The sequence below is a fragment of the Diadema antillarum genome, unplaced genomic scaffold (assembly GCF_040938485.1).
Source record: "Diadema antillarum isolate AM-2024a unplaced genomic scaffold, OU_Dant_1.0 scf00000192, whole genome shotgun sequence".
Lineage (NCBI taxonomy): Eukaryota > Metazoa > Echinodermata > Echinoidea > Diadematoida > Diadematidae > Diadema > Diadema antillarum.
Genome location: NW_027271081.1, coordinates 607,721 through 625,351, shown reverse-complemented (window position 1 = coordinate 625,351; position 17,631 = coordinate 607,721). Strand labels below are relative to the sequence as shown.

The following is a 17,631-nucleotide window of genomic DNA, read 5'->3' as shown; positions in this document are numbered from 1 at the left end:
AATGTTCGAAAGTGAAGTTGCGGTCAGGGAAGAAATTGCTCTTCATGAAGGTATGTACAGTATGTGGATTGTTGGACACTAAAAATGAGAGTTCTTAAATACATGTACTTGCATGCAAGCACAAACGGAACATGAGACATTTTACTTCACACACAAGATGCACATTTGTGACTTTCAATTTTCCTGTCTGAAATTGCCAAAGTAATTACATGTACATCATGCGTATGGTACTTTCTTTCAGTATTTTGTAGACTACGAAGATTACATATATGTCTGAGAAAACTCACATTTAATACCAAACTGAACAGGAACTTGTGAATAAGGCGTTCCGATTAGTATTCTAGTTCACACAAGGAAAATATATGGTGCACTCTGATTGAGGTACTATGATATAAAGTGCAGCAAGATCACAAGTTTGTTATCACCTTTGGAACTTGAAATGTTGTCTTCCATGCACATGAAATAAATTGTGTAGTGTGAAAACAAACTGTCAGTGGTCATCTCAGTTCATTGCCTTGAGCTTTGTCACATACAGTTACTTGTATGATGCTTGCTTGGTGTGTGAAAACAGCGATGCAGAGACATGCATTGTTTACAAACAAAATGATTCTACCCGTCGATGTCTGAAGTTATTTGAGCAGGAACTGTACGAATATGAAAACAATGTTTCAATAATAAAGCACATATCGTGCACAAAAATGTAAACCCTATATAATGATAATGAATAACACTTATATAGCGCTTAACACTGACATTTCTATAACTCCTGTTCTCCTAAAAATCACTTACATACTACGACTGTATGCGTGCGCACACATACATACACACATACACACTCATACACATGCCACTTTCTGTCTATCACGACTTTAATCTGGGGTTGCTAATAGTACCTGATAACCTCATTTCCACCAAGGTGACGGTTCAAAGGTATGAAAGGGTCATATAAATGCAAAATGTAATACGTGTAAGTCCATATTAACAACCACAAGGGGATAGATGTGCATGTGCATTTTGGCACTGGGCAAAAAAAATACAGCTTCCTTTACTGCTGTTTCATGAATTTTACACTTCATCAAATTCATTGTATTGAGAAATTAATGACAGTGAATTCCCATTTTAATTCTTCATCTCCAGTGCTTTGTGTGTTGTTTGTCTCAATTTCACTTTACTATTGGAAAAAGATCACAGAAATCACATCCAAACAAACAAAAAAGTTGAATATACATCACTGGCCCATAGGCATTTCAAATTGCAAGCTTTGCAGAACTAATAGTGTAAGCTTCTTTTTGTGTGAAATGTGTGTCCTCATTGGCAGAAACAAATACACCCGTCTCTCAGAATACTAAAACCTTAAAAAGAATGTCACAGTATAAAATAGTCTTGACATATGCAAGTGCTGTTGCTAGTACGCAGATATGATTTTATTCATCTGTATAGCACTGGTATTATTTTACAGTAGAATTGAGCAACATTTTGTGGGCTATGAAAGTTGCAACGATGACTTAGGAGTTCGAGTTCGGTCCACGCCTCTTTCCAAAGGTCTGGACGACATTGACGAAGCGGCGGTTGTACTGCATGCGGCGTTTGGCGCGGCCGACCTTCTTCTTCTTCTTTTCCTGAGGGTCAACCTACAAAGTGGATGAAATAAAACATGTCAGACACTTCATGTAAAGTGGCACCTTAGGTGAAAATTGTACTGCTGTATAGAAAATTTCAATTTATGAAACACAGACATTCCATTACAATGAAGAAAATAAACAGCAGCACTAAAACTATGAATAAGCATAACAATTTTATTTACACTAGTTTGTGTAAATTTTGCCAAATTCTGAAAGGGGATAACAGATAACAGTATTGTTACATCACATGAGGAAAAAAGGTTTCTACTGAAACTCCCTTCCATCATTTAAGATGTCTTATTGACTTCCCAAGGACAATAGCAAGGCACTTTGTGGCAGAAAACTTGAAAGGTCACATAAAATGCCAGAAAAATAGGAATAAGGCACCTCAACACTTTCATATATCATTCTACAAAATAGACAACTTAAAAAGCAATGACAAAATACATCGGAATCGGGTCAACAGAAAAACAGGACACCAACTATATTCTTTGGCTGCCTAACTTTAACACCGTGACAAACCACAGATCATTACAGAAGAGTATTTTAGTGTTTCTGGCTCTAGAGGGAGTACTCAAATACACAGTGCTGCTTGCCAGGTGCAGCCACAAAATCAGTATTTAGTGCTACAGTCAAGACATATGAGTTGTGCCTGGCATGCATGTACAGCAGAAAAAATGAGATAATATCACACATATATGATAGTATAATATTGCTGTCATGGCCTTTTCTGATTAAACTGTTTCATAATATTGTTCGGTTGCTAATCCAGTTAAAATGAATAATTAAGCATATTACACTGATCTGATTTATTGAATTTACTTTATACTTAAATTAGCAGGCAAGCCATTTTTGTGAACTATGAAAACACCAGCTTCATTGACCTACTAAATGACGTGCAAACATGTCATTAACATATGTGTTGGTATATTGATACCTTTGGCGTCTGTCCCCGCACTTTGCCAGCACGGGCCAAGGAGCCGTGAACTTTGCCTCCAAGCAGGCGGCCAGAGAGGTCCACTGTGCTGAGGTCCTGGAGTCCATTCTGGGTCAGGGTCAGGTCCTCATCCAGTGGGGTGCCACAGCATGAGAGGACTTGCTCTGTGACTGGAAGTCCAGACAGCCCCTGGATCATTACCTGCATAAAAGGTGATAATGGTCATTTTATTCATTCATTCACTGACGAAACAGAACAAAAGACCCACAAGTCCAGCCCTAATTTGAGCAGGGCATCCTTTTTCCCTCAAAAAAAAAAAAAAAAAAAAAGAACTTCCAGGAATTGATGTAGGCCTCTTAGGTGTAATACCCTCCTACTTTGGAGTATTTGGGTCTAACCACTGATGACTCCTGCCAAGTTTGGTCGAATTCCAGCTACTTGTTTTTAAACAGAGGATGTAAATAAAAAGAATGAAACTTACCTTATTTTTGCATGCATGGGCCCACCCTAGGGGCCTCCCTTTCAGGAACAACCATCATCTGTACAAACTACATCCAGTCCCTCCCCCCCCCCCCCCCTAATGATTCCTGCAATATTTGGCCCACAATCCTTGGTTATAATCATGTCTTGAATTATACTGTCATCCTGATCATGTGATCAAGATCATTCATAGGAATACATGTGTATACTGAGAATGTTATTTCTGACAAAGCATCAGCTCAAGAATTTGGGCATTGGGTCGGGGGGGGGGGGATAGATAGTTCAGCTTATGTCAAAAAGCTTGGCAGCTAAACTTACCTTCAGATCACTGACAGATTCCTCCCCAGTCACCTCAACGGTGAGGGTTTGATCAGCTCGTAGAAACAGTTGCATCTTGATGCTGTGCACAGAAGTAAAAAAAAAAAGATTTTCATTTCCCTCAGGATGTAATTTCAGATTGTTAAATGATGCAATATGTTGTACCCTGGGGTACTAAATGAAAATTTGCCATTTTGTTGAATTATATATATATATATATTTTTTTTTTTTTCAGTGCTGTACACTGGGTTACCAAAAAATGTGTAAAAATAATTTTTTACTATCATTATGCACAAATTGTTTTCTTGTTTGTGATTATGCAACAATTAATGCATGCAAATATTTTTTTTTTCATTTACATGCTCTGTTGTAATTTTCACTGTTTAATATTATTGTACATGTTATTGTAAGAACTGATTTTGTAAAGTTGACTTTGAATGAGACTGGAAATCAAATTTTGTTTATTATCCAAGACAGTGTCAGTTACTTTCAATAATGTTCTAGCATTGAATGAATGAATGAATGATGAAGTGCGTGTTTACTGATAGCATACATCTTATCTGATGATGAGAAAATAGTTGCCATGACTGAACATTGCACAACTGAATAATAATGGACACGTGATGGCGCTACACAATGCCGTACCCCGGGGTATGGCGTGTGAATCAAATGGTATGTACAGTGTATATTGTTTCTATTGGCATTCAGATATGAAGACAACAAGAGAACCTTGTTACTCTCAACAGGAATATCAAGAAACTTCATACAACAAAGATGCTGCCTAGTCCATGTTCTTAATAACACCCCCAAAGAAGTGTGTATATAACATATTAACCCCCCCCCCCTCCCCGTCTATACAAAAATGTAAGAGACAGCCAGTTAGTTACCAATTTATAAGCAAAACAACAAAATGATATAATTCTGCTTAATCATCCCTATCATCCTATGCCTCGTCTCCTTTGAAAGAGCGATCATTTGATAAACAATTAGTGAGGTGGGTCCCTAGCTCAGGAAGTCATGGGTCTTGTTCAGTTGTGATTTGATTTTCTGGTAATAATTCCTGAACAAGATGCTATATCTAAAATTCATTTCCTCTGATTACTATTATTATTTTTTTTTACGGACTTAAAGCCAATCACTCCTCCCAATAAAGTTATCTTTCACATAGTGCAAAATCCCATCATACTTCTGAACATAACTTTCATAATGGAGTAATCAACATCTTTCACTTAATTAATATTCATGCATCAAAATCACAATCTAAGCTTTAAAACCAAGCAATGTTCACCATACATGTTCATACTGCACTGAGCTGAGCGGCCAACATTTGTAACTCAAATATTGGAAAAAGTCAAACATGAACACTTCAAAAATCTTCAAAGTCAGTAAAATCTTTGGCATTATCGCGAAATAGGTCCCCACTCCATTCACCGCCATTAATTTCGTCATAGCCGGGGACTTCTTTCAACCTCCAGAGACTTTGCACATAGTGGTGATGCACATGCAGAACGAGATGGGACTGATATCACGATTTGGCCAAATCTTTTGGTAAATCCAAATCTTTTGGTAAATCAAAATCTTCTTCTAAATCTGAGCTAAACTGGGAATTACTTACTTTGTCTGTATAGATATTGTATAACCTGTACAGCCACAGGTAATATAGCCATAGGTTTTCCCATTCATTTTCAAACTTTTTTCATTCAATTTCACAAATTTTTACTTTAATTTCGTCACGGGATGTCGGGAATAGGCCAATCTTACTTTCAAATTCGTCTTGCGTCGTTCATTTTCAAATATGTCCATTCAATTTAGTCATTTGGCATACATTTTCGTCATTTACAGTTCAAATTCGTCAGTCTCACTCGCAGCATTCAAAACAGCAGGATCGATTTCGTCTTTTGTCAATCATTTTCTTTAAATTTTCATTCATATTCGTCTCATATCTCTACCCGGTGTGATTTCCCAGTCATTCATGTATTTTTTTTTCTGTAACCGTTCACATTTTACATTCAGGAGTTAACATACACACAAGTGTTCCCCCCCCCCCCCCCCCACACACACACACAAGCAATCCGAGTACACACTGATACAAACGGATGTACCGTCTCGCTAGACAGAAAGATCCGTCTGTCCGGAGGACTCTTTTATATTTTGCCATTAACGCTGTCCTCCGTAGACAGACGGAAGGTTGCAGTACCCATTGCTGTGTGGATGTTCTTAACCACTGTCTCTATGGAAAATTGGGTGAGGTACCTCACCCTTCTCGATTGCGTCTAATTCACGACCCTAGGTCGGCAAATTTAAGCTTGTATGGTGAATTTATTTTTTTAAGAATACGTTACACTCACCAGATTAATGAATAATCCAACATTTTAGGAGAATTTTCAACGTAAAACACAGCCTGTCGCGTCGTCACATTCAAACTGCAGAAACATACACCACTATGAATCTATTAGCCAATCACATGCGAGGTAGCTTCTACGTGTTTGTTTTACTAAAACAAGTACCTCGCATGTGATTGGCTTAGCAATTGTTACAGATTCAAAATGGCGACTTACTGCTCGCGAACGGCGATGTTGCGATATCGATAAAATTTCTGCATTATAACCGAGGTTATGTGAGTATTTCGATTGCACAATGTGAGAAATTTATCCCAAATATTGCTGCATAATGTGTCATGTCATGTCATACTTGTTTGAATGTAAAAAAGCTGTCTGAAATTTGGTTTATCGTAACGTTTGATCTGTGCGCGACTGCTCCACACAGGAGCCGCAATCATTGACTTCAGTCTGTATACGGAGGGGATCCGTGAAGCCAGACGCAGTCTCCGCGGAACATTCCCCGACGGACAGATACAGACCGATCTTTCGGTCAACCGTCTCGCATACGACAACATCTGGCTAATTTGAATGAAAAATTCATGAAATTGTGTGAACAAAAACGAATTTGATCTTCACATTCTGCGATCAGTCAGCGGGAGGGATTGAATAACAATTGACGATTTTGAATGCTATGTGCATGTCTTCGAAAATGTTTGACGAAAAACGAATTACCATGAGTTGACAATTGACAAAATTGAAGTTAGGATTTGCATTCCACGTGCTTCTCGGGACAAAATTGAATAATAAATCTTTGAAATTGAATGACAAAAGTGCGAAAATGGATGGGAAATATAGTAAAGCAGTAGCATGCGATGATGGCTGAGCTTCCTACAGTGATTTACGCTACGCTAGGCCATTCAGACACTCCACGCTTGGCCCAATGCAATGGCAATGCATATTCCCGTCGACATCTAATGTAATGCTTCCATCACACACTTACAGACACACAGCACAGCATTACGTGCGTGTACACATGCCCAAGCATTTCTAATCACGTTAGCTTCCACACCACAGTCCACACAGCCACCGGTAAATACTATCTTACCCTTCAAACTGTACAAAAGGCCAATCAAATCTCATAAAGAGTCACTCACAAAGAAAGTCAAAATTCCTCAGTCATATATGACACTGTCTGATTGATATCTGATCGCAAAGATACAATCTAAGTCTTAAAATTTTGCATTATATGGGGAGATTATTTCACCACCTTTCGTAAATCCACGATGTCGCAAGAAAAAGAAATTCTTAGGGAAACAGCGCCGCCGACGTCAAATGTATGATCAGGCGCTTGAAATATGGCGGCGCCCAGATGGTCACTTGTGCGTTTTCTTAGACTGAAACCATGGATGAGCTCCTTTCACGGTCGACATGAAGGGCAAGTTACAAAATTCGGCCCAACATTCAATCCAGTGGTGAGTTTTGATTGTTTCTGACAGAATCTAATACTATGAGATGATTGCCACGAACTTTGACCGAAAGATCGGTCTGTATCTGTCCGTCGGGGAATGTTCCGCGGAGACTGCGTCTGGCTTCACGGATCCCCTCCGTATACGGAGGACAGCGTTAATGGCAAAATATAAAAAGAGTCCTCCGGACAGACGGATCTTTCTGTCTACCACGAACTGCGCTCTTCGTCGAGAGGTCGCACTTGCAGAGCCCACGCGCGCGCCCATATATATACATGGCTCAGTCACGGAGGAATCACGGCAGTCTAGTCACAGACTAGTGTAGTGGACACAGGCAGGGTCCTGTGCCAGGGGACAAAAAAAAAAAAAGCAATATAAAAAGGGTATAAATTCAGTAGTATATTTATGCCAGTGCATGGACAGCGTGAAATGATTTGACTAAGTGTTCATAGTGTAGCCTTGTGGGAGTGAGCAGGGCCCTACCCTTGGATTCTCCAAATTGTTCTAGAACTATTTTTCACCTTGCTGTTAATAATTTCCCCAATTTCCACTCTACCACGACACTCACTGTTTGCTTGATTGGAAAGTTTATGCTTTGTGCAGTCACAAGCTAGACAAGTCACTCACTGATGATAGATATAAATTTACTGCCATATTTACTGGTTTTCATCTCAAGTTTGTTCAGCCCTCTCATAATACTATTAATCAATGTTAATGCAGAGTGTTTTGTATTTGTGTTTATTGTGTTAATATAGCATGTCTTTTGTTTGTTTGTTTGTTTTTGTCTTTCTGTGCTGTGACCCAGTTCATGTGGAGTCATTTTGTATGATGTGCTGTTTGCAATCTAAATAAATACTGGAGAATATTCATATCCACTCTCAATTTACAAGGTCTAGCAATGAATAACACGAAGTTTACCCCTAGTTACAAAATAGCAAAGCAAACATGTATGATGTATTAGTATCAAGTACTATGTAAGAACTGTAAATACCCAATTCCTTTCAACCTCTCTTGAAATTGGAATGGAATAAAACAGTTCAAAAAAGGTAACAAAATGAAGGATTTCAATGGACTGAGTGAGATATTTATATCAAATCATACTTGGAAATGATATTTAATTTTATATGCATCAATTGACAAAGAATTTGAAAATCTTTATTTACAAATACACTTTAATAATGATAATTTCTTGAATATTTGAATGTATTTTCTCTCAACTTCTCAATGTGTCATGTCCCTTAACTGTCTTGACTTTGACAGGTTTCCATGCCAAGACCTTTGCACACCTCACCATGCAGAGCAAAGAGAAATTATTACTTCATCTCACCCTACCCAAGGAGAGAGCCAATCAAAGATGAGCCAAGGACAGAGGTCATAGAATGCAAAGAGGACTTTAAGCATGTAGAGCGTCTTTTACCAACACTGCAGATCCCCCAACCTCCTGAACACAAGGTGTACCCAACTCCTTCCGGATGGTCTCCTCCAAAAGGTATTCAAACTGAAGTTTTGTTCTTCAAGTTGGGGGTAAGAAGGAAGCATGTAATAAAAGCATAACTGATTGTAGAGCTTGTTGTTCTTATAGTCAGCTGAGCAGGTGGGCATTTCATGATGTACAGTGACTGTAAGGTGAGAGAATATGTTTTATGTTTCTTTATAAACAGTTCTGTTAATGGTAGCATGGGGATTCATTGTGTGGGAAGGCTGGTCCGGCCTGGATATATTTGAGAATTCTTGTTAACAAATTGTGTATAACTTATCACTGATCTCTATGTAAGTACACACACAGCCAAAGAATCTCAAGTGGAATCGACCATTATCATTGAATATACACTTTGAGGTACATATATTTGCTAATGGGCACTTCTGGTGGTTTTCAAATGTACCCCTGTGGGCAGCAAATGAAGAATGATTCAATCGGACTTTCTATGTTTCCCCATTTTACTGGGCCTTTAAGTAGGACTTAATTACTGCTCCAGTTTTAAACAGATGTAGGCGTTTTGCATGATTCATAATGAAATGACAGACATTGTTTTGAGCTACAAAGTGATACAATTTTACAATTTCAATTGTTTATCGTTTTAACCCATAGGAGCCTCAGCTGATACACCATACAGGGTGAAAAGGACAAGATTCCATGCTGTTCCAGTGTACCTAGAAACTAGGAGCTCAAACCAGCATTGGACTGTCATCAAGCATGTTAGAGGAGATATATGGGTAAGGCTTCGCTTCCTGTTTTCCATGACAAACAGTATTCAGTTCTGTAAGTCTATTATAAAGTCAGTCCATTTAAGCTAGGGTATCACTGTGATTATGTGGAAACCAACCAGCAAAATCATTCAAACTTTATTCTTTTATTGCTCTTGAAAGATGTAAGACATAGATTGAGCTGCTTGAGCCAAGTTCATGAAGTATATACATACACACCAAATGAATAATGCAAGTTGTGAAGGATATTCCTGAGGTTGATCAATGTTGGCAAGAATCTTGGCATGAGCAATAATGATAAAATGTTGTTTGTTTTTTTCTTATTTGTCAGTCTTGAAAAATGTGCTAGAGGGAGATTTTAGCCAACTGAGATGTAGGGGTTATCCACACGATTATACAATTTCAAGTTGTTAAAATGAGTACAGTAACAAAAAGGGGTGTAGGGACCAGGCTCTGGCAAACAAAAGCAAAAAATAAATAAATAAAAAAATAAGGAAAGGGAGAAGACTAGCCCAGCTTTAATTCATTAGCATCAAGTTAACTAAGTGCAAGGAGATGGCCTCATTTGGTCCACTAGAGGGGAGGGGAGGGTGGTCCCAATGATTTTGGCAAATAGCTAATTTCTGAAAGTATTTGTGTCTACAGTATGTCCAGGATTGGTTGCCAACTTTCATTTCTATTCATGCATTTTTTTCCTTTTCCAACAGAAACATTAATACTTTACAGAAATTGAATACATAGATTACATCACAATGCATAATAAAGGATAAGTTTACAGAATATTGTAAGTTTACGGAAATGCTGGATGTGGGGAGGAATGCTAAAAAGCTTTGATAACATACACATGTTGAGTTTAACAAACTAGCCACAGCCAGGTGTCCTCTTGAAGTACTACCTCAAAAAAGTTATAAGAATTCTCTGTGGCTGCATCCAATAGATGAAACTGATATACTCAGAAATGTCTTGTTGGTTTTGAGTTCATTTTCCTATGTTTCTTATATTTTTGTGTTACAGACACTTGCAACAGATCTACAGCATTACCTTGAGGAGCAAGAAGGCAAAGCAATTCCAGTCACCGTGAATGAGTACGCCATGAGGATACGCTACAAAGGGCTATATGAGGATAAAGCTCGACAGTGGCTTGAGGAGAAAGGATTCTAGCTCACATTCTCAACAGTCTTTGGTGAAAATATTTATGGACTTATTCATGGACAATTGGACTTTGATATACATCAAATCTCACTGATATGTTGATGCCATACAGTGTAAGATTTGGTTGCATAGACATTTGCACTTTGTATGAGATATGAATATGAATAATGGTAGATCATTCATGCATATTTGCAGAATGAAGTGCATATTTCAGCAGTGGTTTTCTACTTGTTGAGTTACATATGCATCTAATTTACTCAAATCAATAATGCATTCATGTGTTTAGTTGTTGTTTTTTGCAACTTATTGACAAATTTCCCTTCATCAACGTAAACAAGCCCCCATTATTCAGTGTTCTAGTAATAGCCATGATAAAGAAATCACAGGCATACCCTAGTGTGTATGTCCATGACTTTCTTTTTTTCCAATCATGGCTACTACTAGAACATTAACCCTATTCCAACTTGGGGGGGGGGGGTCAAATTGACCCCCCCTCGACATTTCGCACTACGATTCTGCAACGCGCAAAGATTTTTTGTTTCATGACTTTTTTCACTGAAGTCTCCTGCATATTTTGAGACCAAATTTGCGACGTCCAGGTACACCGTTCTGAAGTTACGTAATGTTTTGCATATGCATGTCAACCCGAAAACGGCTCAAATTCGTGATATCGTGTGCAAATTCAATGTAAATTGTGTTTTTTGGTTAAATTGATATAAATTAGATTATTTCAACTTTTAACCAGTGAAATTAATCGATTCTAATATAGATAAGCTTGAAAAAGTACCTGCAACAAATTTTGGCAAAATAACAATAGAAAACAAAAGGTCGAAAAAACAATGAAATACATAAGAAATTAACAAAACAAGAAAAAACAAAAGAAAATGATTTTGATTGTGCTAATTTTTTACAAGATAATTGTTCGATGTGTCTTGAGAAACTCTGACACAAAAATTTAGCAATCCTTCAGTCTTTTTAATGGAGTTGTAGGTGAAAATATGGCTTCATGCTTAAATTTGCAAAATTAATTTACTAAAAATAGAAAATCAATTTTTTTTTGATTGTATAACCATGTAATCTTGTAGTTGACGTCTGGCTCTATGTTTAGGCAAAATTTTGCGGCAATCGCGCGATCCGCGGCCGAGATCTGAAGGGGGGTCAAATTGACCCCCCCCCCCCTCAGTAAAAACCTGGTCTCAAATAGCCCAGTTGAAATAGGGTTAAATAATCAGTGCTTATTTATGTTGATGAAGGGTAATTTGTCAATAAGTAGTCTCTAGTCTACCTTGTTGAGTAATAGCCTTTTTGTTGGACTTGCAGCAAGGGAAAAGAAGAGCAAGTGTTGGAGAATGCCTATACTTGTATTCACTTCACAATTCTGCGGTGATATAAAAACTACTTTGTACATCATGTCTAGTTATCTGTTCAGGGAATTCAGACACAGTGGTTTGCTGTGAATAAAAGAGGCATCAAAAGGACAGAAAGAATCAAGATCAACCTGCAGTACTCTCCTGTCCTGTGTTTGCTCTCCAATCACATTCACCCATAATGTATTTACAGCTAGAGAAGCTGAATTAATAAACACATACTCTCAATTTACTGTCATTGTAAGTACACAATCCATGCACTCATGAATTGATGTAATTATTATTGACCTGTAAATTCATTTGAGAGTTTTGAAACCCAATTTCTCACATAGATGTATGCTCACATACGTAAACTTTGTGGTTTTTCATTTTGACCAGCTTTAGGTAAGACCCTACCCAAAAACATAGGAGTAACAATAATGACCTGTTAGAAGGAAATACAGTTTTGTATATGTAATTTTTCTTATTTTCGTAAACTGTTCCAGTGACCTGTGGGTGCATCATGTGTGTACAGTGTATTGCCTTTGCTCCTCCCCTTCATTACACATGCAACACCAACAGCACTTTGGCAATCCCCCCCCCCCCCTCCCCAAGCACACACATTTTCAGATTAATTCCAATGTAAATACATTGTAGCAGGTGAAATTTACATACAGTATTTAGCTCCAATTATCAAATCAAACCATTTGGAAGTGAGAGAAAAAGTATGGATATATATTTTGAAGAGCTTTCCTTGCTTTGAATGTCTGTTGTACCTGTCCATTGATCTGAAGTTTAAATTTATATACGTACCGGGTACTGATGTTACTTAAGTGACCATGAATCACTTGTATATTTTTACATGTCAGTAGTACACCCTCCCTCTCATTACACACAATGTCTTGTTGAGACTCCTTTGTGCTAAATTCTGTGAATTTACTTTCTCAACAGCTTCATCAATAAGGTAGAGCGAAGGAAAAATTGACTTGCCCAAACCCATGAAATGCCCCCTCACACCAGCTACTGTAATGATGAATACATGTGTGTATAAAAAGAAAGTTTGTGCTAGGCTATGGAGATGAAACTCGTGCCACTCTCAACCCTCTGTTCTTTGCTCCCCATGCACTTAAACAGCCATGCTGATGGTTAGTGAGTTCACTGTTGTTGAATTAAAGGCTGCAATGTGTATGAAGTGGGTGTGTATTGTGAATTTATGGACTTTGTGTAGAGAAAGGGGGAAGAGTGTGACAAATATTGTTCAGTTTTGAGAGTTATTGCTCATACACATACACATAGATAAAACTGCCCACACACTATAGGCCCTTGTCATATATGGAGACAGCCAGAAATTGTAACAATGCCCGAGAACACACCCATGTGTCAATGATAGTTGAGACAATGTGCAGTATTTATATAACACTTTCCATTGGATACATAACACCAAGTCAAGTCAATATATATTCTGTGTATATATATGTATATATATATATATATATATATACACACACACACTATAGGTAGATAGATAAATAGATTGATGCTGTGACAGCCAAATTTCAGTTCATGGTACTCCTGTGGTGAAAACTGTAGACTCTGGAAAGTCTTTGAAATTAGAATTCAAATTGATTTGGTTTTAAGACTTTTGGGTTTTTTTTTTTGAAATTTCTGTCCATCTGAACATACCAAAATGCCACACCATAGTGCAGCAAAGACTAACATTAGCCAACACAACCAACACATAACTCCTAATGATTAATAAGTCAAACTACAAATTGTAGATATATCTGCACTCAGAATGAATACATTATTACAACAGTCACATCGTTGCTAGGATCTACCATCGTTACTATTTATACAGCGACTGGGATGTGTATAGTTACCATCAAATTAAAATCTTGACTAGAAGGATAATAACAAGAGTACTGGTAGCTGATTTTATTGACAACACAAATGCGCTGCTATCTCCTCACAGGCTAAAAAGATGGTGTCAAAGAAAGAGTATGAATCTATATTATCTATTATAAGCTAAAGCTGACTTAAACCATTCAATGTGCCTTTATCAAACAAAGTGATGGGAGTTATCTTCCTAAGCAGTGGTGCTGCATGCACCAATATCATTTCCTTCGTTACCAAGGGTACAAGCTTTGCTTCAAGCCAAATTAATCATGAATATTCATGAGAGGAGGTAATCGTCGTGCCTGCGCCTTGATATGATGCGTACGTGCGTGTGTGTATCACCGAACTAAAACATAGTTCGGTGGTGTGTATGCGTGATCTCATTCAAGCTTTACACAACAGTCCCACATATTGGTAATAATGCTAGTGCCGTGATTGTCAATAAATTACATACATACATGTACTAACGTTAGATCGGCAAAATTACTTCCCTGCACCATTAGTCAAGAATGCATCCTGATTTGTCACCACATCTACACACTGAGGAGTGTAATGCAATCATTCGGCAGCTACTGAATTGTCACAAAGAGGTGCGTATGTCCATCTTGACGCGTTTAGCGTTTGTCATGTCAGTAGAGCAGCAGTCTTGCTGCTTGCGCAACCATAACCAATAACCCCGTCCGCCCGGGCCGCCGCGAGCCGGGTCGGCCGGGGCAGGTGCGGGTGTGGGAGTGTTGGGCGTGGTGTCACTTCTAGAATTCAGCCACATCCACAGCCACGTATAAAACGATAAGAATTCAACACCTAAAAGGATCATATAAATCATACAATTACTAAATGGTGTGTCGAAAACGTGAGAGGAATGATCAAACAGTCGATCAAATTTCTTAACGGATATTTTATTTTTATACCAGGTAATATATTTTAATTTAATTATTTTATTTTTTGTAATTTATTTTTCAACTTTCAAAGAGTGATGTGAAAATGCTTGAATCAGTTTAGACACAAACCGTCTGTCAGGAGGAGTCTTATTTTTTTTTACGTTATCGCTCTCCTCCTGAGGGGATCCGTGAAGCCAGACATAGTCTCCGCGGAACATATCCCCAACGACCAAGGCAGATACAGACCGATCTTTCGGTCAAGAATCAGTTCAGAGGAGAGCAACAAAGTTGGTATCTGAAGTTAAATCGTTGTCATATCCTGGGCTGAGAGACTTGAGTATTTGGGCATTCCATCCGTAGAGTATCAACATGAACATTCAGATATGATTCAAGTGTTCAAGATTTAGCATGATATTGAAGACTTTGATCCAGCTATTCTCTTTTAGTCTTGGTCATCAATGATCAAGTTACATGTGGTCATAAGTTTAAGTTGTATAAAGGAAAGTGTTGACCTAGTAAAAGGTTGAACTCTTTCAGTCAGAGAGTAAATATTTGGAATAGCCTTTGTGCAGAACCTGTGCAGGCAACATCAGTGAACAGCTTCAAGTCTAAGCTTAATGGTCACTGGAAGCAGAAACATAACAAATTTAATCCAGATTGCATAAACTGACCATCCTATGGATACATCACATGGAACTCCTAAGGCTCAGGATTGAATCCTTTGAATGACCCTCTACAAGTGTTCAACTTGCTGGGCATCATTGTAGGTAATTAAGGTAATTCAGGTACCATAATTTAGTTTTACTACATGTTGATGTAGAACTGGAATTAGATTAGGGCCAGTCCTAGAGAAAAGCGTTTTTTGTGATACAATGTATTACAAATAAATTTACAAGCTTGTTCATCATTTTAATACAAGCTTAAAGTCAGATGTGTGTGTGTGTGTGCCCAAGACTGGAAGAAGACAAAAATTCAATTCATTTTTATTTTTTTTAATGTACTGGTAATTAGAAAGAATGTCAAGTTACAGTGGTTTATCCAAATGTATAAGTTGTAACCGTTAACACCAATTTTGAATATTTTCCTTGTCCATACAGCATCCTGTGAAGAAATTCATTGGTGCTTGTGATGAATACAACACAGCCATGAACAAATGCTTCAAGAAGGAGGTAAATATTATGCCATGTACCTAATAGGGGATGGGGTCAGGGAAGCAGGTGTGATATCATAAGAGGGTTGGCCAGTTCTACAACATATCTGTCTTGTACACAAGTAACTATACACAACCCTATCACTGTACTACATGTATTTAAACGCCATGCTTTGTAGTAGTGTAGTGTTAGTGTAGTGTTACTCCTTTTCCAGAAGGTAATACAATGTATTTTCACCCTGAAGACACAGAGGAATATGTGAATCAAATGTGTTCTAAAATCTATGCACTCAACGTTCAATATTTATCCAATACTCACTTTGGCAGCTTTTGTCAGCTTATATTACCGGTAATCAACCTCTAAGTTTCAATATGTGTATGGACAAAGTAGATCTCCAGAAAATGAGGTGAGGAATTCCTACAGTAGAATAGAAAGAGCAGCCTGTAAAGATAGAAATCCCCAAATAATGATGTGAAATTTTTCAAAAAAACATCAATGTCATGGAACAGTTCCTCATACTCACACAGTTATCATGCTTACTTTGGCCCATATGTTATATTTATACCCACATGTTTTACAATGACAATACATGTAATAGTATTAGTAGTAAGATGATTATTGAATAGTAATTGATATAGTGAATTTCAACTGACACGGTAGAATTAAACGTGTGTTTACATTCATCCGGCCTGGGGTATAATTTTTCTTGATGTAGCCAGTTTTGAGAGTTTTTTTAAGGTTAACTTCTACAAGATTGACTGCATTCATTTTGAGAAAACCTTATCCAAAAGTAGTAATTATTGGGACTGACTTTAGCAAGATTTATGATAACCATATGCAGTGCTTTCCTCACATGTATGTATTTTGTCGTGATATTACTTGCTGCCAGATAACAAGTGAAAATTGAAATTTCGCAAATGTTATTTATCACCTTCAATATCCCTTCTCTTGTTCACAGTACCACATACGGTTACAAGCCAACAAAGAGAAGACAGAAGCACGAAGGAAAAGAATGGGCTTGGCAGACTGACTGAGAATGATGTGCCTGCAGCCTTGTGCAACTATCTCCTTTTATCATGTCAGCCTGGAGTTATCTATTGGTGCAAGATTTTGAAAGAGAAAGAATGTCATGACGAATACTATTTGCCTTTCAACATTCATTGCTCAGAATAATGATTGAAATTCTAAATATGTTTGTACCTATGTAAATACATAATGATTGATTTGTACAGCATATTGTAAATAAATTATATCCACTCTTGAATTTCCTATGCAGCCTGTGTTTGATGAGTAGAGTGTTCATGCATGGAAGTGTGACTTTATGCATAAAATCTCCAGAACAACATATGCATACTTACAGTGCACTCCCGTTATGATAAACACGGTTATAACGAAATTCTGGTTACAAGAAAGTAAAATTTCAGGCCACAACAATATCCGCAGTGTGTTTTTTATTGTTTATTTGTTTGGTTATAATGAAATTTTGATAGAACAAAATCAGGCCACAACAATATCCGCAGTGTGTTTTTTATTGTTTATTTGTTTGGTTATAATGAAATTTTGATAGAACAAAAGAAAACTGCTAGTTACGAGGACTTCGTTGTTACGGGAGTCCACTGTATGTATATTTAAAACCAATATGCATGCATACAATATAGTACATTGAAACTCACTGAAGGCACAGATGACATTCCTACCTTTGTGTGTATGTGTGTGTGTGTGTGTGTGTATTCTAGTAAATGGCTTCAGTTTGGGATATTGTTGTGCTTTACTCCATACAACCATGGATACATTTCACACTGGGCGCATGCCCATTTATTTGGAGTGCAGTGAGAACTTACCCTCTTAAGACCCAA

General features: G+C 37.6%; 3 protein-coding genes across 4 annotated transcripts; 2 read left to right on the top strand and 1 right to left on the bottom strand.

Annotated features, from left to right (window-relative positions):
• Nucleotides 1-1,397: 1,397 nt before the first annotated feature.
• Nucleotides 1,398-6,995, bottom strand: LOC139723518 (ubiquitin-like FUBI-ribosomal protein eS30 fusion protein). 2 transcript variants are annotated; one of them, XM_071634756.1, is made up of 4 exons: nt 6,946-6,995; nt 3,358-3,439; nt 2,560-2,760; nt 1,398-1,631 (listed from the first exon to the last, which is right to left on the bottom strand). In XM_071634756.1, exons 2-4 carry the CDS (start codon nt 3,430-3,432, stop codon nt 1,506-1,508), a joined length of 402 nt encoding a protein of 133 aa, XP_071490857.1. In that variant the 5' UTR covers nt 3,433-3,439; nt 6,946-6,995; the 3' UTR covers nt 1,398-1,505. The 2 variants fall into 2 exon arrangements, with proteins under 2 accessions (XP_071490857.1, XP_071490856.1); XM_071634755.1 differs by lacking the exon at nt 6,946-6,995 and adding an exon at nt 6,784-6,901.
• A 26-nt stretch (nt 6,996-7,021) lies between these two features.
• LOC139723517 (large ribosomal subunit protein mL49-like) lies at nt 7,022-10,510 on the top strand. Its single transcript, XM_071634754.1, has 4 exons — nt 7,022-7,150; nt 8,405-8,633; nt 9,234-9,358; nt 10,364-10,510. The coding sequence occupies exons 1-4, from the start codon at nt 7,034-7,036 to the stop codon at nt 10,508-10,510; spliced, it is 618 nt and encodes a 205-aa protein (XP_071490855.1). The 5' UTR covers nt 7,022-7,033.
• A 3,686-nt stretch (nt 10,511-14,196) lies between these two features.
• On the top strand, nt 14,197-16,826 carry LOC139723516 (COX assembly mitochondrial protein 2 homolog). The gene is made up of 3 exons (XM_071634753.1): nt 14,197-14,333; nt 15,722-15,793; nt 16,734-16,826. The coding sequence occupies exons 1-3, from the start codon at nt 14,253-14,255 to the stop codon at nt 16,803-16,805; spliced, it is 225 nt and encodes a 74-aa protein (XP_071490854.1). The 5' UTR covers nt 14,197-14,252; the 3' UTR covers nt 16,806-16,826.
• The last annotated feature ends 805 nt before the right edge of the window (nt 16,827-17,631 follow it).